The sequence below is a fragment of the Ipomoea triloba genome, chromosome 12 (assembly GCF_003576645.1).
Source record: "Ipomoea triloba cultivar NCNSP0323 chromosome 12, ASM357664v1".
NCBI lineage: Eukaryota > Viridiplantae > Streptophyta > Magnoliopsida > Solanales > Convolvulaceae > Ipomoea > Ipomoea triloba.
In genome coordinates this window covers 1,596,059-1,622,389 of record NC_044927.1, presented here as the reverse complement: position 1 = coordinate 1,622,389, position 26,331 = coordinate 1,596,059, and the positions used below count along the sequence as shown (strand labels likewise).

At 36.5% G+C, this 26,331-nt stretch overlaps 4 protein-coding genes across 4 annotated transcripts; 1 reads left to right on the top strand and 3 right to left on the bottom strand.

The window, feature by feature from the left end:
• Positions 1-303: 303 nt before the first annotated feature.
• LOC115999659 (probable acyl-activating enzyme 1, peroxisomal) lies at positions 304-3,120 on the bottom strand. Its single transcript, XM_031239507.1, has 2 exons — positions 2,666-3,120; positions 304-1,898 (listed from the first exon to the last, which is right to left on the bottom strand). Exons 1-2 carry the CDS (start codon positions 2,987-2,989, stop codon positions 444-446), a joined length of 1,779 nt encoding a protein of 592 aa, XP_031095367.1. The 5' UTR covers positions 2,990-3,120; the 3' UTR covers positions 304-443.
• A 7,368-nt stretch (positions 3,121-10,488) lies between these two features.
• On the top strand, positions 10,489-14,813 carry LOC116000175 (serine acetyltransferase 2-like). Its single transcript, XM_031240209.1, has 10 exons — positions 10,489-10,928; positions 11,931-12,128; positions 12,212-12,271; positions 12,526-12,621; positions 12,725-12,749; positions 12,869-12,963; positions 13,276-13,442; positions 13,559-13,632; positions 14,091-14,150; positions 14,425-14,813. Exons 1-9 carry the CDS (start codon positions 10,671-10,673, stop codon positions 14,141-14,143), a joined length of 1,026 nt encoding a protein of 341 aa, XP_031096069.1. The 5' UTR covers positions 10,489-10,670; the 3' UTR covers positions 14,144-14,150; positions 14,425-14,813.
• A 1,703-nt stretch (positions 14,814-16,516) lies between these two features.
• LOC115999093 (phosphoserine aminotransferase 2, chloroplastic-like) lies at positions 16,517-18,202 on the bottom strand. The gene has a single exon (XM_031238854.1). The coding sequence runs from the start codon at positions 18,093-18,095 to the stop codon at positions 16,791-16,793; it is 1,305 nt and encodes a 434-aa protein (XP_031094714.1). The 5' UTR covers positions 18,096-18,202; the 3' UTR covers positions 16,517-16,790.
• A 1,760-nt stretch (positions 18,203-19,962) lies between these two features.
• On the bottom strand, positions 19,963-23,851 carry LOC115999091 (G2/mitotic-specific cyclin-2-like). Its single transcript, XM_031238853.1, has 11 exons — positions 23,643-23,851; positions 23,130-23,259; positions 22,957-23,013; positions 22,786-22,834; positions 22,549-22,686; positions 22,334-22,459; positions 21,540-21,629; positions 21,208-21,429; positions 21,029-21,127; positions 20,746-20,924; positions 19,963-20,444 (listed from the first exon to the last, which is right to left on the bottom strand). The coding sequence occupies exons 1-11, from the start codon at positions 23,713-23,715 to the stop codon at positions 20,303-20,305; spliced, it is 1,305 nt and encodes a 434-aa protein (XP_031094713.1). The 5' UTR covers positions 23,716-23,851; the 3' UTR covers positions 19,963-20,302.
• Positions 23,852-26,331: the final 2,480 nt, after the last annotated feature.

Below are 26,331 nucleotides of genomic sequence, written 5' to 3'. Positions count from 1 at the left end.
TGAGATATTTGGTTGTCATATTCAGATATTGATAAGTAGGTGTAAGTCCAAGTGTCACATCCCGATCGAGCATTGAGTAAACTCGGCCAACCAGGCTGACACCCGACATACACTTGTTCTCTATGGTTTATGTTAGCCGATCTTTAACTTCTATAGTTGTATAACCAACCTAGATAGAGTTTGTTGTTTTTCTCTTTTTCTTGGGCAGAATCCTAGGAGTGAATAAACATGGGTTTTTACTTTTTACAGACATGATCATGATGGATGAAGTAATAGCTAATAAGTAACACATAACAAGGTTGATGAAGATGAAGAAATCAAGAGTGATTCAAGAATTATGTTCCATATTTTCAGCACTGCAGCATCCAATGACCAAAATATGGATCCATTTTAGGTATGTTTTTTTTACAGTATATGCAGAGGTAATTTTATTAATTTACTGTTCAGAAAAGACTGCCAAACCCCTTGGCTTTCTCCCTCAAAACAAACTTCTGTATCTTCCCTGTTGAAGTCTTGGGCAAATCCTCAAACACAACAGTCCTAGGTGCCATATAATGTGGCAAATGATCCCTGCAGAAACTGATAATCTCCTCACATTTAACCTCAAACCCCTCCTTCAACTTCACAAATGCACAAGGTGTCTGTCCCCAGTGGTTATCCGGCCTCGCCACCACCGCTGCTTCGAGAACCGCGGGGTGATCGTACAGCACTCTCTCGACCTCGACCGTGCATATGTTTTCGCCCCCCGATATTATGATGTCCTTGGACCGGTCTTTCACTTCGATGTACCCATCGGGGTGTTTTACAGCCAAATCGCCGCTCCTGAACCATCCATCTTTAAACGCTTCTTCTGTCGCCTTTCGGTCCTTCAAATATCCGCTCATGACGGTGTTCCCTCGGAACATAACTTCCCCCATTGTCTTACCATCGGCTGGGATACTTTGTGCGGTGACAGGATCTCGAACGTCAACGCCCTGCAGACAGAAATGCGGGATTCCCTGTCTCGCTTTCATCTTCTGCAGCTGTTCTTCGGGCAAAGAATCCCACTCGGTCCTCCACAGACAAAACGTGCTCGGGCCATAGGTCTCGGTTAGGCCATAGATGTGAATCAGCCCGAACCCCATCTGTTCCATCTTGCAGAGGACTTGGGGAGGCGGGGGAGAACCGCCTGTCATTATCTTAACCATATGAGGCAGTGGCTTTCGAGCGCTTGGTGGTGAGTTCAAAATCATGTTCAACACGGTTGGGGCAGCGCCCAAATGTGTGACCTTATGAACCGAAATGTTGTCAAATATGTCTTCGGGACTGAATCTCCTGAGGCATACATTAGTCCCACCCAATGCAGCCATGCCCCAAACCATATTCCATCCATTACAATGGAACATAGGAACGGTCCAAAGATAAACCGGCAAGAAACTCATCTGATGAACAAAAATCGTCGCTATAGTATTAAGATATGCACCTCGATGATTATACACAACCCCTTTCGGCCTGGAAGTCGTGCCAGAAGTATAATTCACACTGATTGGATCCCATTCGGTTCTCGGCCACTTGATCCCAAAATCGCCATCCCCATTCTCCAGGAGAGCCTCGTACTCGTACTGGGGCGGGCTAGAATTGGAAACCGGATTGGAAATCGGAGAGACATTCTCGGATTCTGAGATCAAAACCAGAAGGGGCGGTTTTGTTTTGCCATCTGCAAGAAGATTAAGGGCTCCTTGAGCAACTGGGAGAAGCTGATAGTCCACAAAAAGGACTTTGGCTTCTGAATGTCTCAGCAGGGTTGACACCATAGCCGAATCGTGGCGAGCGTTTAACGTACACAGAACTGCCCCTGCCATTGGCACCGCAAAATGCAGCTCTTGCACTGCTGGTACATTTGGAGCCAGGGTTGCCACCTGCATAAAAATGCAATGCTAAGACAAACAAGATAAAGCAAATCCCAATAGATACTCAAAATCCAATCTTTAATATCACTAAACAATCTCTCACGGATCCAATGTGTCCACTCTAGACTGCTCACAATCTAGACTCTCGTGGAACCCTTAAATTTAAGTATCATTCTACAATCTCTTGTAAAGTCGAGATATGATCGTATCCTTGCCATCTTGCTCTTCTATGGGTTTTTACCTAATAAACATTAAATTCCTAGCAAAATCTCTTACACGACCGGCTCACGGAACCTCTCGGAGCCAATGTGTCCACTCTAGACGGTTCACAATCCAGACTCTCGTAGAAACCTTAAATTTAAGTATCATTATGATCGTATCCTTGCCATCTTGCTCTTCTATGGGTTTTTACATAATGAACATTAAATTCCGAGCAAAATCTCTTATGCAGCGGCTCACGGATAAGCATCCGTGGGATGAATTGCATTTTTCATAAGTATTACATTTACACTCATAAATATTATAAATTTCCTCCTAAATAACTATTCAACACTAATTCCAGGAACAACCAATTCAAGCATGTGTTCCATCTCAACTAAAAGTCTAAGCTGACAATTAGATTGCACATTTATATTTATATATTATATGCTCAACACAGCCAAACTCAACAAGAACAATCATGGGAATTGAACAGGAACAATAATGAAATCGAATTACAGAAACAACTCAAGAATTGAATCAAAGAAATTGAAAAGTTGTTTGAATAAAGGGCTAACCACATCTCCACGAGAAATGCCGAGATGGGTGAGGGCAGAGGCGAGTTTGAGACATCTATGGTAGGTCTGCTCCCAGGTAAACCTAACAGAACAACCAAACAGAACCGATGTTCTGTCCGCGTAAACCACGGCAGCTCTTTCCAAGAAACTTATAGGGGTCAGAGGCGCATGATTCGCCGCGCACTTTAGCAGCCCCTCCATCGATTTCCATGACTCCGCTTCAAGCTCCCCGGAAAACCCGCACATCCGCCGCCGACTGTTCCTCACGCGCGGCCACAACCGCCGCGTCAGCGCCGCCGCCGAATTCCTGAACAAGTGATTCATAGCGGCGGAGGAGCAAATTCTCTTACGAACTTTCGTGGCATCAATGGCTTCTTCGCTGCAAAATCACAACTTTTTATGCTATGGTGGGGCCGACACTGTACTCCCAGTAACCCATTTTTCTTCACTAAAAATTAAAATGGATTTTTGATGTTCATCATTTATCATTTTAATGTTAATGAATAGACAATATTACCTACCAGATCAGAAGTACATGGTCATGAAGTTGACATGTAGCATTATCTGCATGCAGATCATAACCTAGTCAATCACCAGTGAAACAAAGTTGTTGTTGTGATCTTATCCAATTCAGATCAATTCTAGCTAGACTACAATTATAATATTAACTTATGGTGATTATGCAATTTTAAATTTCTAAATTACTAATTATCATGTATTTTCGACTTCATGCAGCTGAAGGTGTGCATTATATAAATCATACTTTTTAATAATAACTCATAAATTACACATAAAAAGTAAATTGTATTAAAAAAATTATATATACGTGACAGTCTCACAAATCCAATCAAGAAAATATTGGTAATAATAGGACTATTTTTAGATTTTAAATACAAATTAAAATCATGATTCACCACTACTTGACAACTTTTTCGTGGTTGTGGTAAATTTTTGTATATATATTACACTTTTTTTTTGGCTAAAATGTTGTATAATAGAGAACTCGGGTTCGATTCTCATAAACGACGATTTTTTCTGGACCAGCTCTTTGCTTCTCGGAGTGAATATGGGTGGACTTGGACCGTTAAACAGACGGAAAAAGACCCCGTAAATTTGTCAAAATAAAAAAAACAGAGAACTTGGGAATGATTGGAACGTAACCCCATCCATTATTATATGTTAAGGCCTGCGTCATAGAGCTCTCGATCACAAGACAAAATCTGACCCAAATCTGATCCACCTATGAACCCAAGGCGTTATTAGTATTTTATGAAAATTATATATATTATCTTGTAGACATGATATTGTTAAAAATGAAAAGAAATTTGATTTTGTCATGAATTCGTAGCATAAGATTTTCTTTCTATATATATATATATATATATATAGTTTATAAACTATTACACCGGAATATGATTTATCTTATACGTACATTCAAACAATGCAAGAGGCATTAAAAATGAAAATAAATACTCCGTAATAAAATAGATATATAATACTGATGGAGGAAATGTTCCTCAACTAACATTTTATACAAATTCTCGATTAATCCAATCTTATGTATAATTTATGAACTATTATGTATAAGCGAAATTTTTATATATAATACACACATTCAAGTAATCATTGTGTTTCTCTCATAACTCCACAAAAAAAAAAAAAAAAAAAAAAAAAAAAAAGGTGAACATAACCCCATCGCAATCTTTGGGTCAAGAAATTAAGTCCAAATCTTGCATAGCAGGTTTGGTATGTCAATGGATCAGTACCTAATTTGAGGCTTGCAGGGAATGCAGGCTAGGCTTTGTATGATATGGCAATGGATCAGCAAACATGGTCCATTGGGTGGTGTTGCTTTTACTAAACATATGGTATCTGGACTTTTAGCTACTAGGCCCTTAGCTTGTAGATAAAATGGCCATTGACCCAATAAGAGGTTATTCCTGTCGAGTTCCCATTTTGAATTAACGGTTGGATGTGATTGCAGGTAGATTTTAATTTTGAACCGGTGATTTTGGAAAATAACAAATCAGAACCAGAACCTTTTAGGAATATTTTGGTTCCGATTCTAGAGAATGACAAATCAGAATCGGAATGTTTTAGTAATATTTTGGTTCCAATTCTAAAATCCGCGATTCTAATTTGAACTGTCGGTTCGAACGTAACAGTATATTTACAAAACATTTCAGGGTTTATAAGTATTCAGGAAGTGAGGAAAATCTTTTATTCATTGTGACAATAAAACATTCTTAGGATGTTTGGTTCACGGAATAGGCAAAGAATGGCATAGCATTTCCAATAATAGCCTATTCCGTTGTTTGGTAGACATCTGTATTCCCAGGAACAATGTTTTTGTTCCTGGGAATGAGCTATTACCCTTGTAAAGGTAATAGCTATTACCAGCACCCCCTGGTATTAGCCTATTACTGGCCTATTAGGAATAGATATTTTATTTTATTTCCATTTTTACCCTTTTTGGTAACAAGATTTTCCTGACATATTATTAAAAAGATTATTATCATTATTAAAATAAATAAATAAATCAGATATGATCATGCAGCCTAATTATGTAGTAAAACTTAATAATAAATACATTAGATTTTTTTCATCTATAAACACCAAGGGAGCTCCCTCCATTGTAGATAGTTCAGCCACGCCCGATGCCATGAAATGATTGAGAACTACGACGGGGTCAAAATTCATTGGAGGGAAGATCTTTCTTGCTAATAAATAATAACAGAAATGTATGATGAGAGCACTGGATTCCATATTGCCCATAAGGTCTTTCCTACTTGTAAGGCACCATAACCTGCATAGAATCGATTTGACGCCTCCAAGTTAGGCTTCCTAAGTTGTCAAGCATGGCAAATCTAATGAGCAGAGAAGTGACTAGAAACTGTTTTTTTTTTTTACTTAATATGTAGTTATGTACAAGCATATTGTTGCAATGTTGGAGAAAAGCCACTTACCATGTCTATGCCAGCTAGAATGCCAGCCTCAACAGAATATGTGTAGTTTGAATGAGCAGGAGAAGTAATCCTGTCAATACCCTGCCAGTCTGATATAAAAAATCCCTGGTGGTTCATTATAATCCATTAGAAAATCCTTTGGATCTGATGATTAGAACAGTAAAAGCATACTTCGATTTAACAGAATCAATGAAATATGATTATAACAGACGAAAGCCAACATTAATTATAAACACAACACCTTACCTCTGAGTCTGAAAACAGCATCCACGTCTGCTTAGAATAAACCCATCACATTTTATAATAATATTAGAACTCTTAAATATCTAATTATTTGTTGCAGGAAGAATTTTTGAAATAAGGAGAGACACACATCTCAACCAACTTTTTGAATACTTAATCATTTTTTCTTCTGAATATTATTAAATGCTCTTTAAATTTGTTTGTTATTTATATGAATATTTTTTTACATAATTTATAGATTATTTTTTAATATTGTAATTCCTATAGAATAATATTATATAAAAATATTATATATTAGTAGTAGTAGTAGTAATAATAATAATAATAATAATAATAAAATTTGTACAAGGGCATTTATGTCTTTTAAATATATATTCCATTTCTATTCCTTCCGCGAACTAAACGCTGGAATACAATTCCCAAGTCTATTCCTTCCGCGAACCAAACGCCGGAGTACAATTTATATTCTATTCCTTACCTATTCCATTCCTTATGGAATAGTATTCCTATTCCCTTAAAATTAATTCCGCGAACCAAACGTGTTGTCAAGGTTATATAACTTATAAGCATCACATTTATAGACAAACTTAAAATTATATTTGTAAATTTACATTTGTACCATAGCGCGGGGAAGCTGCCCATCACCCTTGACCCACTCAACAAATTCAGTTTGGGTTCGAACCGCGAAAACAAGTTTTGTTGAATATACGATTTTGTTCATACTGAACCGTGATCATGTTTATCCCATCTCTAAAATAAAAAAGACTTGTGTTAGTACATACATGGTATAAGACAAGAATTTAAGCCCCCAAGCAAAGAAAAACCTTCCTGGATTAGGGCATAATTTCAATGTTTCATTAGGTCATCCTGCACGCCAGCAGCCTCCAGGCTCCAGTAGAGATGATAAGTTTCAAACTTTCAAAAGCAGAGTCTCAAACCTTAGACAAGACATTGAAATTCTGTGGGAAAGGACTGCATTATATTATCCTGTTGGCTGTCGTGTATGGCCTCATATAATATATTATGAAGAAGTGGAAAGATTATACCTGACAATTTATGACACGACTAGTTAATATGATGCGAAACAAGACATTAAAAGTAACATGTTAGGGTTTAGATTTAATGTATTATAAGTCATCAACATGTTAATCGGTACACTATACTAGTCCTAAGCTCCCATAGCCTCTAATCCTCTGTCTAAGAATTACCAAAAGTAAATCTTAAATTGTTCGATCAATCATCATTAATTTTTATCCCTATATATACACTTTGTGAACAACAGATTTTCATCTTCTCTGATCAAGGCCTCACAATGATCTATTAATAAGTTATTATGAGTAAAATTTTAATCCACATTAAGATTACAATTAGGGAGTATATTATTTCTTTGTTTTGTTCTTTTTTAAGGTGTTTTGTAGGTCTTGTTCCTGGACGCAGTTAAGGGCAGATACAATGCAGCATCCGTCGTGCAATACGCCAAAGCAATAGTGTTATTGTTGCTCCTTTATTTTGGGTGTCCTTCACGTGCGTCACAGAGTGCTATAGACAAGACAACCTAGGCCCGGCCGGCAAGTCACCAAAACGCATTGTCGGCGGCGGTGCTTTGTTCGATGATTACGCATGTTGAATTTCATCCACACCTTTCTTCTTCCTGAGCTTTTTAACTCTCACAATTGGAGCATGTGTTCAATCTCAATTAAAAGTTTAAACTGATAATTAGACTGGACTTTAATATCAGATTGAAACATGTGCTACATCTCAATTAAAAGTCTAAATTGATAGTTGGGCCATACATTTTATATTATATGCTCAACACTCACAATGATTACAGACTAATTGGCCTACCTAATAGAGGTGTCTACAATTCAGTCAAAAAATTAATCATTGTGTTTGACAGTAAAAACCATAAGTTACATTCAAAAAATACTCTCACAGTAATTAACCCTCTAAGATTATCTTTTATTTACATTTTTCAACTTTTACAAAAGATTAAAAATGTAATTCAGTCCAATGACTAAGATGTCGTATTTAAAAGTTTACTTTTCGGAATTAGACTCCCCAAGATGTGCCGGAGATGAGTTTCTCAAGGTGTGCATCAAAATACTTGATAAATAAAATTCCAATTCAAGCGCAATTTTCCTAATACTCATGTTCTTCTAAATGCTTTCTTAAGAGATTAAAAGTCTAAAGGTACTTGATTTTGGATTTATATATGTGGACTAACCTCTAATAAAATCAACATTGGTTTTGTTTGTGAGACAAAATAAAAATTTACATGTTCAATATTTGGCATTGCACGAACTTGATTTTGAATGACAAGAACAAAGAATGGTTGATCACAATTCGCATTATTAGCTTGCTAAGCTACTTCAAGCATTGCTTGCTTTCAAATAAAAACATATTTAGTTCTTATTCGATCATTGTTTAGCAGTTAACGAGTAATAATTAAACAATAATTTGTAATTTATTACTTCAAACATGTACAAAATCTTCAAGAAAGTAAGTTGGAAGGTACGTTCATAACTAGGAAATACCTGTAAATCACTAAATCTCATTTCAAACTTATTTTTCTTGAAATCGTGTTCTTACATACATTTCATGAGAACAACCTAAAGTCACTTTATTTTTGAGTTATGTTGAGTCGGCACTAGCACTAATCTAACAAAGAAATTGAGCTAGCGATGGACTACTCCTACCGTCAAAATTTCAATTGGACGAATAAGAGTTCAGTAGAAAGGATGCAATCAAAACAATTATTAAATTATTATAATCATATTATTATTATTATAACAGTTTTAATTTTACTGCTCTCTCAGAATAAATTTAAATAATATAGATTGATAACAAGTTGGAAGTCCCATCAACCTCTTCAAATGTAAATCTTGGTGCCATTTCTCTCTATGGCTTTTTACTTATTATCAAAGTGGATTTGGTAAGTTGCCATTTGGTAGCCACCAGGAATCTTTGTCCTCAACCTCAAACAAAAAGCAATAAAATAACTAATAAAATAAACATTCATATCTTAACCACAGAATATGTTTATCCCCCTAGACGACCGGACCCTACATAAATAATAATAATAATAATAATAATAATAATAATAATAGATGAAATTATAAGGTGATGTGAAAGAGTTAGCCACAAAATAGGAGATAAAAATGAGAACCATTGTGGATGAGTAATTTTTGTACCACATGATTTAAACCACATTTACAATAAGCAATTATTAAATATTTTCAAAATTTAATAATGGCAAATTGTTATATGTTCTTTTTTTTTTTTTAAAGAAATTGTTATATGTTCTTAGTTATCTAGTTATAATATATTGTTTGAAGTAGGAGAAAAATTAAAATATAAAATAAATAAAAACAATGAACAGATACCAACAAACAACAATAATTTTAAAATAGATACTTTCACTTGAATCCTTACGGTTTCCTATAATTCCATTGAAGACTCTTAACTTTTATTAATTACACCTAATCCTTGAGATTTAATTTGAATTAAAAATTAGATCAACTTCATTTATACTATATGAAAGTATTAGTGTGATTATCGCCAAAATAATTAAAGAAAATCGATAAAGAAACAAGAAATTGAATGAAGAAAAAATTTGATTATTGTATTTTAATTTTTATATATAAGGTATAACTGCGCATAACAATCATCAACAACAATTTTCAAAATTTTCAAAAATAATATCGTCCATAGATAAATGTAGTGTATCGAGTATTTTGAAAAGACTAATTGTGAACTTATGAGATAAATTGGACTGCACGGTGATATAAGACAAGCCCAACACGAATAATGAATCATGCCAATATATTTATTTTGTCATTATACTATAAAGAAACTCGAATTATATGTTGTGGTTTGAATAATGATCATTGTTTTTTTGGGGTGCTTCAGATGCCTTCAATCGAGAGTGCTATCTAATTTTGAGTTGCAGAGTGCTATGGGCGTTAACCCAAAGCAGGTTTTCTATGCCATTCGGGGCGTTATGAATAATATAGAGCCCCCAATCATTCGATTGCCCGAGGTTCGCAAGTCAATATGCACATTGGTTTCATTCTCTGTATACTACCATAAAGGGAAAAAAAAAGTACTAAAAAATCATGAAAGTTCTACAGTATTGAATAGAAAAAAATAATCTCGACCACCATACTTAGTATAAATAGCAAGCAGTCAAAATATTTCCGTAAATGTAATATTCCGTGATAAGTTTATTTTCACTATTTACAAAAATATCATCATTTTTTCTATTTATTAATGTAATCGTCATTTTTACTATATGGTATTAAAAAAATCATATTATGAAGAAATTACTCCGTAATAGAAATGTCCCGTCAAGCTAGCTCAAATTGTTAACCAATCAATGTTCAGTCTTGCTTCTAATAATTCGTGGTGATAAAACACTCTTGTGCGCAGAATTGTACATGCGGACAGGGACCTGAAATAATTTAGACAACTCTAATTTACATTTTTCTTGAGTCTTGGGGTGGATTCATTGGAATCTAAGATATAGTACGGTAAAGTCGAGAAACCTTGGTTATATAAAGAATAATAAATAAGTAGAAATATGGTGGCCCAAATGAATATTTCAAAAACATAGATGAGAGGTTGATATGGAAATACAGTAAAAGAATATGGTGCACCACATGATCCTTCATCATCATCATCTTCTACAAAAACCATTGCAACACAATCATCCACTCTCTCTTCCCACTTCATAATTGCATGCATATTCCCATGGCGAAACCCTAGGAGCTCATAGCAGCAAGGTAAATATTGGTTGGATGGCTTGTTTGAGCAACGACGCTCGCTTTACTCTGATCCAAATGCTCTCGACCCGGAACAAAGAGGAATCTCCTCCCGATAACTACGGGCCCAACCCGCCGGCGGCCATGGCTGAGTTCCGGCTGGAAAAAGTCTTCCCGGTTTACGCAGTCGGAGTTTCGGAGCCCGACCCGAACCTGGTAGTCTCGCTCGCCAATTCGGGTAGTGGAGTTGGCGACCCTATCTGGGATGCCGTTCGAGAAGAAGCCAAGTCAGAGGTACCTATTTTTGGTATCGTTTATGTAGTTCATAATTCCATTCAGTTAAATACTCCATGTAACGAACCTTTCTGCAATTTTGCTAGTTTTGATGGTGAAGAAGAGATAAGAAGCAAAGAGATTGCATTTTTTAAAGTTAAACTTCTTACTTTATTATACTGTAGTGTATTTAACTTAAGTTTTAGGTAAAGACTAGAATCAAATCAGGTTTACAGTAGTGGATTTGAAGCTTCTTTGGTACAACTGAGGAAAATGGATTCATTATAAGTTATAACAACAGTGGCCAGTGGTCATGCTGCTAAACCATAAAGTCTTTGGGTAACCTGGCTGTGTGGTTGAGTGGCAAGGGACTTATCCATCCTTAACAAAAGGGTTCGATCCTTGGTATTGGGTATGGAGCAGCCTTAAATCTCTAGGCTAGCTGTCCCACCAAAGAGGGGCCTAAGGGGCCTACAATTCCCAATTCAGCGAGGGGATTAGTCACTATATTCGTCGGCAGAAACCCTGGGTACACAAAAAAGAAGAAGAAGAAGAAGAAGTATTTGGGTGAGTACAGTAGGTTGCTGCTATCTTTGCCCAAAAAGGCTAAATCCCTCGGGCCCTCATACCCTGGCTCGACAGGATTTGTGGAGGTGATTTCATACCCTGGCTCGACAGGATTTGTGGAGGTGTTAAATCACGGTGACTCAGCGGTCTATTAGGGTGTTGGTGACATGGATTTAGCTAGAATTCATATGGAGTACTGTAAACTCAACCATGATCAGTTTGCTAGAAGGAAATAGCTTGAGTATTTTAGTGTAAGATAAAATTGAAAAGGGGATGATAAGAGATTAAAGAGTGAGATGAAAAAGTCATTTTTCCACAGTTCTGCTTCTAAGTAATAATATTATAAGCATCTTGGTATTTGAAATGTTCTTAAATAGTCAAGTTTAGAAAATTTGATATTTTGTTGATATAGGAAGGTTTTTCAGTAATTTTTTTTTTGGCTGTCAAATGTTTCAGGCAGATAAGGAGCCCATATTAAGTAGCTTTCTATATGCAAGTATTTTGTCGCACAATTGCCTGGAGCAGGCGTTAGGTTTTGTTCTTGCGAACCGGCTGCAAAATCCCACGCTTTTGGCAACACAGTTGTCGGACATATTCTGTGGTGTAATGTTGCATGATCGAGGGATCCAATGTTCCATTCGAATGGATATACAAGTATTTACATTTGCAAGATCTGTTGACCTTATTTATTAATTTGGCTTTCTATCTTAGTGATTTTGCATTTGTGTTCCACGCAGGCATTCAAAGATAGGGACCCCTCTTGTTTGTCATACTGTTCTGCTTTATTGTACCTTAAGGTAATGCTTTTCTTTCATTTCTCATTGATGGATAGCTTTTAGCATATTTCTTCTTCTGATACCATAGAATTGTTCTTAATAAGTACGTTGTAATGATTTTATTCTAAAAAAGGCCCATTCTTTATACCTTACATAATTTGGGAGCACAATTTTTTTGATTATACTATAGAAAGTACATAGAAGTTGATAGTACCCTGGCATATACAAATCTGGAGAATGAAAAATTGCATTTTTTTTCAATTTTATTTGAATAGGGTTACCATTCGTTGCAAACACATAGAGTTGCACATGCATTGTGGAATCAAGGGCGCAAAGTCCTGGCACTGGCATTGCAAAGTCGAGTCAGTGAGGTAGTGTTATATATATTTGCTCTGATTTGATGGTACTTCAACTTCAGCAGTGTTAGCCTTTTTCTGTTGTTTGATCTTAACATGGAAATGCTGCTAATTGCAGGTTTTTGGGGTTGACATTCATCCAGGTAATTCTGTCTTCAATTAACTGTCTTCAGTTTTATTACATTGGACCTATGTAGTCCTATGAATAGGTTGTCTTGTGTTGAATGTATTTCTATTATTGTGTTGCCTATATTGTCAACAGCTGCACAAATCGGAGAGGGCATCCTTCTCGATCATGCTACAGGTGTAGTCATTGGTGAAACTGCCGTCATTGCAAATAGAGTTTCAATAATGCAGGTACTTGGAACGCCATTTTTTCATTAATTTGTTGAATATGTGTGTTTGAGAGTGATCATGACCCAATAATGTTAAGTACAATCTTAACCGCTGCTTACATGGAACAACCAACTTCATTTTTTAATCCCGTCATTGTCTGCTACAATCCTTCTAGTTGCCTATCCCACCCTAGATCTACCCTGAATTAGATTTCAGTTATGGATAATCCAAAACGCACATGACAAACTTTATATTTTCCTAGTATCTGTATTGTGGATGCGCGTGTAAGTGGTTTTCTGCATGTAAGTATTTCCAGAATCTGCAATCGTGCAGGGTGTGACCTTGGGAGGCACTGGGAAAGAAATTGGCGATCGCCATCCAAAAATAGGCCAAGGTGCACTTATTGGAGCTAGTGCAACTATCCTTGGGAATATAAAAATAGGAGAAGGTGCGATGATAGCCGCCGGTTCACTTGTATTAAAAGACATTCCTCCCCACAGGTAGGATACTAGTCCTAGATATCTTTGTTGTATCCAAAATTGCATTACCTAGTTCACGATGTTAATTTGTCAATAACGATGTGGCTTCTAATGCTTTTCGGTTTTGACTTTTGAAGCATGGTGGCGGGAATTCCTGCAAAAGTGATTGGTTATGTAGAAGATCAAGATCCATCTTTGACAATGAAACATGGTATGTCAAACATGGAGGGCAAATGTAAATATCATATTGCTTTTCAATTTTTGGCCTTACTGAGCCAGAATTTTTTGCGGGAAAAAAAATAGTAGGTCTAAAGAAAGCTAGATATAGAAGGTATATATGAGGGTCAACATGACTTTAGTTTTGCAGGTAATGGTAAGTTTTGTCATTTACTATAGTCAAAATTACGACGGTTGATTTGATTTTGGCTTTAAACCTGAACTTATGTGGGCCAAACTATAAAAAACAGTGAAGAGTTAAAAAAGAAAATTCTTGTCGATCTATTTCAGTCACGGTCGTCCTGTAATTTCTAATACTTTGAAGAAAATCATTATCACATATTCACGTTTAGCAGTGGCGCTGTGTTTGCTAGAATCAACATTTTCCTGCTGTTTCTCAACTTTATCATTTTTTTTTAATTACTATTATGAATCTTTAATTGGTATTTGCAGATGCTAGCAAAGAATTTTTTGAACAAATTGCTGGACGGTTCCCTGCAATGTGATTCGACGGTGAGATTCATCATCCCATTCTAGGTCTACAATCTACTACGTGGGAGAGTATTTCTTTTATTTGGTTAGCTGCTACAAGTAAATGAAAGGGTCTGCTTTTAGAGAATGTTCTTAGTGAATTGATTATTCTAGTTGATCCAGCTGACCCGAAAACCTGACAATAAGGATAGATCTCTTTAGCAGTTGAACATGTTGCAATAGGGGCAGGTTTGATTGTTCGTTGATTCCCAACACGAAAAAAGCTTATGTAATCCGATTCGTGCGTTCTTTACAGGAAGTGTTGGGTCATATGCAGGCTAGGGAGGAAGGATTCATGAATGCAGATAACTGCATTTCCCTGCTCGCTTCAATGGGGGTGAAAATGATCTTGGGTTTTCACCTTGGTAAATATAGGGTGATGAAGAAAAATAAAAGAATAAAGGCTGTTACAGATTGGACACTGCACTAATCATTTGTATTTTCTGCAAAAGATGATGTACTTTTTATTCCAGTGGATAGCTGCACTTCTCCCTTTTCTGTAGTATAGTTGATGCAATGTTAATGGGCAAATTATTCTGTGGACTAAGGTCCAAAGTACACAATTTACATATTGAATGTTCACAAGTTATACACCAATTTGAGACTCTCATCATAGTGAAGCAAATAAATGTGCAAATTAGATGATAGGCAATCGCTTCCTCATCCCTCTTGGTTTACATGTGTTTGAGACTCTCCTGACTTGTCTAAAGTCGCTTCTTTCTATTGACCTTTGTAGACTCATAAGTCATAATAGCCTAGATATTTGTAAATTTTGTTTTGTTTTTATTCCCCCTACACCAAGGGGAAAAAAAAAGGAGTAAATTACATGATGTGGTCCATATGGGGGGAGGGGGGTTACACAGTTCATTCATGTCTGGTAGGAAATGTTTGTAGCCTGTTGGGATAGTTCAAGTGGTCGACTAATTACCATTTTCAGTAGTAAGTTGGAATTTGAACTTTATTGAAAACTGAGAAGTTATTGAGGGATTTTAATCAATCATTTAGACAATTTGAAATTACTTTATGTTCTTGAGAATTCAGAATATAGTCCGACATAATCAGGAAATTTGAGTTGTACTTCTATTGGGGGCCAACCTTATGCTACATTGGTTTTAGGGTTTTTCTTCCATCTTTTTCGCTTCTTTTCGGCTAAGTCGTATGATGAGAATATATATTCTTGAGAGTGGAAGTAATATTTTCATTATACTTGGACAAAGTAGTATCACTAAAAGTACCAAAAACATGAAGGAAAAAAAAGTGTCAACAAGTCCTGTACTAGACATGTAAGGTGCCAGTCCACTCAGCAACTGATGATGCTTCAAGAATCAAGATCATGATTCTCCACTTGACAGATTCGATGGATGGACGGATGGAGAAATACTGCCATTTTTGTCGAAGAATACACTGTAAAATCTGCATTTTATTGTGACATGGTCCCCACAATGTAAGAAAATATTGTGTGTCAGACCATTCAGAAATGCTGCCATTTTATAATGTTGTTTTGGCATCTTATGCCAAAATTAGAGTTAACCTCTCATCGTCTATAGTGTCAATTCATAAAGACACTTTCAAACAAAGTTTGTATATTAGAATGTCAAAGAATCAGTCTGGTGTTCAACAACCCAACAACCAAATTTTAATTAAAAGAACGGAAAGTGTTCCAATGGTTCATCAGTCACTTTCTGCATCAAATGGGGGAGTAAGGGATGGTTGGTGGATGATGGAAATGTTGCCTCTCATTAACCCACAAAACAGTCTTCTAATTCTTGATTTACCAAGCACAAATCACAGCTACGAACAATCTAGGCAGGTTGGTTTGATTTACCGAGCACAAATAATAGCTATGGGCAATCTAAGTATCTTATTTGAGTCGTCAGCTATGCACAATCTAAGTACCTGATTTGAGTTGTCAACTATGGGTAATCTAAGTACCTGATTTGAGTCGTCAGCTATAGGCAATCTAAATTCTTGGTTTGAGTCGTCAGCTATGGGCAATCTAAGCTGATTTACCTCCTTGTGGTCTTTTAATGACTAAGATCACAAGGTAGGCTTTAGCCAAAGCACACACATTCGGGTTACCAGACTTTCCTGTAAATCAAAGAAATGACAGCAACAACAGAAAATCTACAAATTCTTCATTTTTTTAACCTCAAACAACATCCGATTTGGGAGATAGTAACATTTAACAATAGTAAGCAGTGTAGAGCTATACCACACTGAAACTTATACCTTAACTCAAGCAAGCAAATGGTATACTGTTAACACAAAGTTATGCAAACCTGATGAATATCAAAGTTCTATCAATCACAAAGATGGTTGCAGATTCCTGTTTAAGAGCAGCAGCTGAATACCAGTGGAACTGTGGAAGTAGCAAAATTGACAGCAAAGGCAATATCTGTTTATAACATTTGCTAATAACTTCCATATCTCTTACTCTTAAACAAGGAAAAAGAACAGGATATGCATTCATTCTTATCATCAACTGTGTTTCCAGAGCTATAAGAGATTCTACCCAAATAGACCAACCAACATAACATCAAAAAAGAAGAATTACCAAACAACAATGCTAAGAAAAGAAAGTTAAAATCTTGAAACCAAAAAGCCAGATAGGAAAACAGGACCTTAACCATGCTTTGCCATGAAATCTTTCATGAAAGCAACCAGCTTTTCAACCCCAGCCAAAGGCATAGCATTGTAAATGGAAGCCCTCATTCCACCCACTGATCTGTGCCCCTTCAGCTGCACCATCTTCCCAGCAGCAGCCTCCTTAATAAACTCACCTTCCAGCTCTGATTTAGCCAATGTAAAGGGCACATTCATCAAAGACCTGACAGATTTCTCCACTGGGCACCTGTAAAACCCATTGCTTGAATCAATAGCCTCATACAAGACCTCAGCTTTCTTCTTGTTCTTCTTCTCAACCTCCCCCAATCCTCCTTGAGCCAATAGATCCTCGAAAACTAGCCCGCACATGTAAATCCCATAGCAAGGGGGCGTGTTGTAGAGCGAATTGTTATCAGCGTGGATCTTGTAATCCAGCATTACAGGAGTGATTGGTTGCGTATTGCCGATTAGATCTTTCCGGATTATCACGATCGTGACGCCGGAGGGGCCCACGTTCTTCTGCGCGCCGGCGTAGATGATTCCGAACTTGGTAACGTCGACGGGTTTGGAGCAGAAATTGGATGACATATCCGCGATAAGAAGGGAGGTTTTGTTTTTAGGCGTAGGGTAATCTTTGAATTCAACTCCGTGAATAGTTTCATTGGCGCATATATGCAAATACTTGGCGTGCGGGTTTTGTTCCAAGGAGTCAAAGCTCGGAATCTTAGTGTATTTCTCCGATTTTCCACTCCAGATCACATTAGGTTTGCAATACTTCCCGGCTTCCTTGTAGGCCTTGTCTCCCCACGATCCGGTGACGATGTAATCGACGGCGTCGTCAGGGGCGCAGAGGTTGAGCGGCACGGCGGCGAATTGGGTGGTGGCGCCGCCCTGGAGGAAGAGAACGGCGTAATCCTCGGGGATTTTGAGCAGAGCTCGCAGATCCGCCTCCGCTTTCTGGATAATCGACATGAATTCCTTCCCACGGTGGCTCATTTCCATCACGGACATCCCGGAGCCCCGCCAGTTCACGAGCTCCTCCTGCGCCTTCCTTAGGACATTCTCCGGGAGGGTGGCGGGGCCCGCCGCGAAATTGAACACGCGATCTGAGGAACCGCCGGCCGTCTGCTGAGCTTCGACGGCGGCGGAAGAAGCCGTGGCTGCCGACTTGCAGGTGATGGCCGTCCGTTTAACGGCGGCGGTTTTGGACGGGAGGGAGAGGGCGGCGGGGAAGGTGGCGACGTGCGCGGCGGAATTTAGATTGCGGTGGTGAACCGTTGTGGTGGGATTTCTAAGGGTAGCGGCGGCTGACATGGCGGCCATGTTTGATCTTCTTCAAGCTCCCGTAGAACTTAGAAGAAAATAGGTTTGTGCGTTAATGGAGTTTTTGCGTCAGGAGCACAAACAAGTTTCTATACAACATGCAGAGTGCAGACCAAACGGCAATTGCCTTCCTTCTTTATAGTGGGGCCCACGGAGGTAGGTGAAAACTCCTTAATAAAAATGTCTTTGATTGATCAACTATTTTATTTAATTTAAGATATTTTCTTATATAGAATAAAATTTTAATTAAAATATTCATTTAATTTCTATATTAGCATTGTATAATTCAATTACCTTGTTGTTTAGTGACACGATGTGATTGATATTAACTCTTTGTTATTCAGAAAATAGTTATGAACAGATTCTACATTATAACATAGTCCCTTATATATCAAAATGTAAAATTATTACTATACATTTTTCTTCAAAAATATTTAATTTTTCCTTATAAATAATAAAATTTTATTCTTAATTAGTATTACATTTGAGCATATGACATTTGCACATATAAGTATAGCATTTGCATGTTGATTCAACATGACCCGACCCGTCTCACAGATGTCTCACACAAGTGTGACCCGTGAACAAAAGTTGAATATTTTTTTTTGAATATTACTCACTCTATTACAATGCAGTATCTTCAACAAAAGTTGAATATGAGATTGAGAGTTTCTTTTTATATATATTTATATGTGAAGGGTTAAAATAATGACATAAAATTATTGAGTTAAAAAATAAAATATTTTGAAAATTTGTGAATTCCACTTGACTGAAACGTTGAAATATGAAGTTAATTTTAAGACAAAAAATTTTTTTTTTTTGAAAACAATTTTAAGACAAATTTAAGATACTAATTCATACGGAGTATTAGAAACAAGCAAACGACGTCGTGGTGTGAAATTTGTGCTACCAATGTCAAGATCTAGGGTTGGCGGCGCACTTATTTGTCCTCCACCAACCATGAACCAATCACAATTAAAAACTTAAAATCTCTACAATATTTAATTAATTATTACGGAGTATTTATTATTGGATTATTGAATCTGATTCGTTAATTTTGCTTTTATTTTTTTATTCTGACTTTTTTTTAGCTACTAAGAAAATTAGAATCATTATTCAAATATATACACTAAATTATGTATTGTAACCTTAGGAGTAGCTAATAAAAGACTATATAAGGAAGTAAATTAGCCTATAAGTGGCTTAAATCAAGAAGCTTAATAGGCCGCTCCCGTTATAAGTTAATTATAACTTTGTGGTTATCAAGTCAACAGTCTTACCAACTTGGAGTTAATTATAAAAGTTTTACATCAAGCTCTTCCAGTCTCCTTACCTATTAGAATTCTATTCAAGGAAGCGAGTCTCACCAATCCATTCTCATGTAAGAGAGAACATTCGGTTTATCCACTCTATTTTGCTCTCAGTAATTCTGAGTAAATACTAGATGAAGTGATGAACTGAGTTATTTATAATTTATTTATTTATTCATGTGTTTGCCTAAATGTTATTTTTATTGACAACAAGTTTTTTCATGTGTTTGCCTAAGTGGTGCTACTCATCCCCTCCTAAATTTACCTTATATATTCACCACCATTCGTATCTATACTCTGCCGTTTTTCACTAGGCCTAAAACATGTGTTTGCCTAAGTGGTGCTGCTCATCCCCTCCTAAATTTACCTTATATATTCACCACCATTCGTATCTATACTCCGCCGTTTTTCACTAGGCCTAACACCTTGTTTGTTTACCAAAACACAAAATCCACTTAGTTGGTTAAGCTAAAAAAAAATAGACAAAAATTCTGGATATGTTGAACAGAGTTGAGTTAGATATCAAACTAGGATGATGGTGAGTCGAGATGAATAAATATAAAAGAGAGTTAACAGTTGAAACAAACAACACTTATCATACCGGAGTAATATATAATAGAAGAACAATTTGTGAAATAAAAAAAAAAATCTCCAAATTGAATGTTCATCAACCATGGAAAGCAATCAAAACACCCTTCCCAACAACTCAAACCTGGGGGCAACTCAGACTGTTGCTTTTTCTAACTTATTTCTGTAAAAACACTATACTTAGACTCACCCCCTCCTTCCCCTCAAACTATAATCATCACTCAACCAAATCCATAATTGTAATTTGCAGAAAAAGCCATGTAAAACCCTCTCAACAAGTGACCTGTACATGCCTCTCTCTCTCTCTCTCTATTCTTGAATAAGCAGAAAAGTGGCTGGCTCACACTTTGCCACACCCCCAAATCTTGAAATGCTGTACTTCCTATACACCCCTGTAAGCTTCCCTGTTGCTGCCTTCTGGTGCAGACTCACCATCATTCTTGAGCTTTCCCTGCACAAAACAACCATTCATAGAGGTGTCAAATAGGTGGGGGCCAGGCTAACCCAACATCTGATCAGGTTCTAACTGTATGAGGCACCTTTAAGCCCTTATCATACTCAAACTAACTGGGCCGGCCAAATTAAGGGGCAAAATGCTGGTCAGGTTGATTTTTTCATACCAGAGGGGTTCAAACTCCTGACCTCTCTTAAGGGACAAGAGTGCACGACCACTCATGCTAACCAAGCTGGTTGCGACAACTTTAATTTAATGATAACTAACAGAAGCCAGTTATTATGGTGGGAGTACTTACAGAAGTTGATCTTCTGAGTAGCCAGTGTGCCATTCACAGGTTTGGTTCCATTGCCTCATACAGTGGAGTGAGCACTGTGCAGTGTAGACTGCAGCTGCAGCCAAAGTGGATGGTGCAAGTTTGAGCATTTTGTACTCCACCAGGCACAGCTCAATCAAGAAAAAAGACAACAACTCCAGCTGTTATAACCAGGTTCAATTATCAACCAATGTTAGCAAACTAATCAGAACAAGAAAACCCGAGAGACAGAAAAAAAAAAAAAACAGTTCATTCAAGTTCATACCTTCTTGTCAGCCTGTGTGGCCTTGAGGAATCTCCTCAGAAACACATAAGGAGTTGGGACTGACATGTTGAATTGCAATGTGTTGAGCATACAACTCTCCTGCAAAAACGAAAAACGAACGAGTGATGAGAACTCGAGAAAAGGGATCAAGAACTGCTACTGCTACTTCTGCTACTAACCATGTCAAGAACTTCTTGTTTTGTGTAAGCCTTGTCTGAAATGATCACCAAATCATCAACGATCGGGACAGCAACCTCCTCGTACTTGCAGGCTAGCAGCATCGCGACCAATCCAACGAGCTGCAGTTTTTTTCTCACGATGCCTTGTTTCTCTAAGAATCTATCTATAAGGTTGACAGTAAGGAACAAGGTCTCTTCCCGGAGTTCAAACTTGTGATGCACCTATTCCCGAATAACATTAATTCAGACGGTTTCACACAATGCCAACCAAAACAAGTTCAGCATGAACCCATCAAAGGAAACTACTTTTTCGTGTATGTATAGTATAGTACCTCAATAAGCCAGTCGATTAGTATCGCCCTCATCCTCTCATTGATGTCAGGCTGATTTGCCATGTAATCTGGGGATACACAGCTTGAGTTCTGCAAATGATGGTAATTATTAGCACAGATATTTGAAATCGAATTCTGACATCCAATAAATATACTGCCCAAGTGTAATAAATTCACTCTTAACAGTTAGTAATAGCATTTTGTTTGTGTCAGTGCCAGATGGGCATTGAAGAGGCAACATATTTGAATATTTCATGGCACAACTAGTACTACTGACATAAGTTTGAATAAAAGAATCTCAAAAAAACATTTTTTACCCTAAGGTAAGATTCCACATATAATCTCATGTGAGTTTGTTATCTAAAAGCATTGCCCATAAGGTGATTTCTCTTCAAATGGGACAAAGTCATCTCACATTTCAAAATGCAGATTTGAAATATGTCTACTGAAAACTAGCATTCAACAATGGCTACCATGGGCCCTTCATACTGAAACTAGCATTCAACAACAGCTATGGGGCAACTCCAGCCAAGTTGATCAGTAGACTTAGTAACCACAAAGTTACAAGTTCACCTCATAGCGGGAGCGGCTTATTGACCTTCTTGGTCTGAGCTGATAAGCTATAGACAATCTAGATTGATTTATCTATTTGTGATACTTTGCTGGCTAGGGTCACAAAGCCAGATTTATGCAGCACACCACCAGATAGTTACAACGTTTCCCTCGTCACCCAAAAAACTAGCATTCAACAATGTAGTAGTACAAGAATTTCTTTGTAAGACAAATGTTATTACCTCCATTTTTCTGTAATAGGCATAAAGATCTTCAATGTATTCAACAACTGCAAGAGGATTCCTGGCATCACCACTGTCAATGTCCAATACAGCATCCTCAAATATATCCTCCATTTCAACCTCCTCCTGCAAAACACATATGGATTTCATCTACCAATATAAATCCCATAAAGAAAATAAAGAAGATATGATTGTAAACATCAAACTGCTCTTACAATTTGAGTCTTTTCATTTGAAACCACTTCTGTATGCTCCAAAGCCATAGGAACTGGCTGGTCTTTATCAACACCTTCATCATCAACCAATACCCTCAATTCATCATCATCAGCCACAGTTCTTGGCTTCTTGTTTTCCTAATCAACATCATTAAGCCATATTCAGCCCTTAATTGAATATATTATTCCTAATCAACTCAGCAATCGCATACATATAAGACAAAAGTGAAATTGTACCTCATGACAATGTTGCTGCTGGGAGTCAGAAATTTGGGCAGCAAATTTTCTTTATTCAGAAAAAAAAATTGAAATTTTAAATAATCAGTCTACTGATATCATCAAGTTACACACTTTAGAAATCCCAGATAAAAATTGACAAGAAATTTTTTGAATCTCTCTTATCTGAACCTTGTGATTGGCCTATTAGCTGGTATACCAGGATTCTTGTCACCCACCCTAGTTCTTCTGGGCACAAGAACATAAATAAATAAACAATATTTAGCTTTTCCAAAACACACACACAGAGGGTAAAAAACAATTGAAAAAAAAGGACAAATCTTTAGATTTGAGATGAGAATTACTCTGATAATTCTTTCTTCCTAACAACACATGGGTATGGATGAGCTCCCAGATTCTGATTTATCACACTCAAAACTCTCCTGTTCTGCCTCCCCTCCATTCCAAACTTTCTTCCATCCATCTCTGCCCCACCTTCCATCCATCAAGAATGAAATCAATAAATAAATAATAACAGGGCAACCCAATCAAGTTGGTCAAACCGGTAACCACAATGTTACGATTCCCAACGAGAGTGACCTTTTGACCTACTAATCGATAGCAACCAAAGGTTTATCCTATGCACACCGTCTCGTCACCAAAAAAATAATAATAATAAAAACAAAAAGCCCCATTTTAGATTCATACGCTTGAATTCAAATTTTAAAAAAAAATAGCAATAAAATTGGGTTACCAAAACCCATTATACAACTTTCCTTCCGAAGGAAAATAATTCAGGAAAAAAATGGGAATTGAAAAAAGATTCAAACTTGACTGGCAAGTGACAGCTGCCCACATTCTCTCTAATCTTTTGTTACCTTGAACATTTCTGGGTTTAATCGAGGCGCCATTGTTCTCATCAGATACAACAACCATGTTTTCTTGATCCATCAAACCCCAAAGAACAATGTAACAAAAGAAAGCGAAAACAACCCTCCCCTTTCACCTCTTCAAGCCCCAAGATTCCAGTCTGGGAGCATCAATAGACCCAAGAATACGAAGAAATGGACGGAGAGAAAAATGGGTTCTTGTCTGAGTGATTGGGCAGACGGATTGGGGTGGTTTTTATTCAAATCCAACGGCTAGTAAAGGAAATTTTGGCCGCTGGGTCCGAGCGCTCAAAATGACTTTACGGCTATGGGCCACAACGGTCATTTGGGTTCTCAGCATGTGGCATGAGTTTGCGTGAGAGAGAGAGAGAGAGAGAGAGGGGAAGAAATGAAGAGAGAGAGAGAGGGAGAAGAGAGACGTTGCTTTCAAATTATGCTTAATTAGTGTGAAGTGTTTTAGTAAGACATTAATCACTTTCTAAATTTGATTAAATAAATGTTTAATAATGGTGATTAATTGAGTGATGGATTGAGTTTTAAATAAATGTATTCTATACTGCTATACCCACAACGCAACGTTTGACGCGCATTCCTTTTTTTTCTCGCGTATTATAAGATTTGACGCTACAAAAAGAATAATGATAACTCTACAGCATTAGAGGTTTGAATGCGCATCCGTTTTCTTGTTTGTGTATTACAAGATTCGACACTACAAAAAGGATAATGGTAACCCCACGACATGAGAGGTTTGAGTATCTGACTCTGTTACAATGTAGTAGTCACTTCGAGTCACTAGAGTACAAGGTCAGTTTAGGGTAAGATTAATCAATTCATAAACTGTTAAAAAATATAAAGAATTTTATTGTTACTTTATGAAGTAAATTTAATAGAAGAAAATAACATTTTATTTTTAAAAATATTATTTATTCTCTCAATATATACTTCTGTCGACTCACATTGATCGGTCAAAGAAAACGATATGCAGGTGGTCTCGTTAAGACCAATAAACAATTACTCCGTGACATGATTAATTAAAGAAGGAAAACACTAATTATATAGAGTTATACTTTGATTTGTGGAAAAATTTGTAATTATTACTCAAATGTGTTTTATGTGTGAAATTCACATTGTGATTCTAGCATGCAAAAAATCACAAAGTAAACCAATCTAAGCTCTTTATAGCTAACGGGTTCAAACTAAGTATATCAATAGACAATTTATATAGAAAGTTGAATTTAAAATTTTGTAATTACCAAATCAATTATCCAATTAACTTGGCTAAAAGATTATAATAAAATTATATTCCTGCAGCTCAGTTGATCATAGAAGGGAAGTTTAAAAGAAAGACTAAGGATCAACTTTCACGAAACTGTAAACAAATATCTAGTCTCTAGTAGACTGTTACAAGTAGTAAAATATAATATTGTGTTGATGGGATTTGGGGTTTGCACTTTTACGAGGTCATTGATTATGGATTAGGAAGCGCTCTTGCCCACTATGGTGTAGGGTAGAGTGGCCCATCTTGGTAGGGCACACCTAACATTGGCTCCTCCTTATGAGAATTTTGATTCTATAATTACCTTTTTAAAAAGATAGAAAATTTGGTTGTACCTTTGGAACATTTGGCCATTTGGTGTGAAATGTCTTTTTCTACGTTTTTTAGGATGGCATGCAGGAGAGCTTGGGTTTTACCGTGTTAGTATCATTGGTAAATCATGATTCCAACCTTGAAAAAATAAGGCTGATAAATGTATTCATTAATGGGAAAACAAAAAACATAAGTGTTGTTATAATTTTATCTCAACTAAGAGTTTGTTAAAAAGAATTGAACTTTTAATTTTTTTAATATGAGAATAATGTTTTATCTACTTAATCATTCATTTCGAGAATTTTAAAGACAGTTCGACGCTCAAAATTAGTACACTAACAATTTTTTGAGGAAAAATTTAACCTTGAATTTTAGGATGACATTTGAATGTTTTTTTTTTTTTTTTAATAAAAGACATTTGAATGCTAAAATTTTACTGTCTCATTTTATCCATTTAGCTTATTATTTATTAGTTAAATACTCAAATCAATAATTCTTTTTTCACTTATTTTTCTTTATCTTTTATTTTTTTATAAATTTTAAATTGTCACACACACACTTAATTACATATTACAGAAAAATAAATAAATTGTAAATAACTTGAATTAATCATTATTAATATTAAGTATAAAGGAAAAATGTCATTTTTTAAAGATAACAATGAGAGAGAAAAGAAATGTTCTCATATCAGTTTTGAATATACCTTCTCAGTTATCAAACGTTCACAAGTTTGCTTATAACGAAATGCAAGAGAGGCTCCATTATCTTTTTACTTTAATAGTTTTAAGGATAAATTTAGAGAAACTTGAGAAATTGGAGGACTGAATATGCAAATTTGGTATCAGAAGGGACTAATGCACACCCTCCGGAAAAGTTCAGTGGCTAAATGTAAAATATATCTCCTGATTGAATGTGGACACCTACTCCCTGACCTCCCAGAGGGCCAACAAAATAGGGAGGGGTTTGTAGTTAACTACAGACAACTAAAAACAAAAAAATACAGGGGTCGTTTACTTCATTTTTCTGTTTTTCCATCTCTAGTTTTCCATTTTTTCATTTTTCCAGTTTTCCTTCTCCATTTCTCTATTT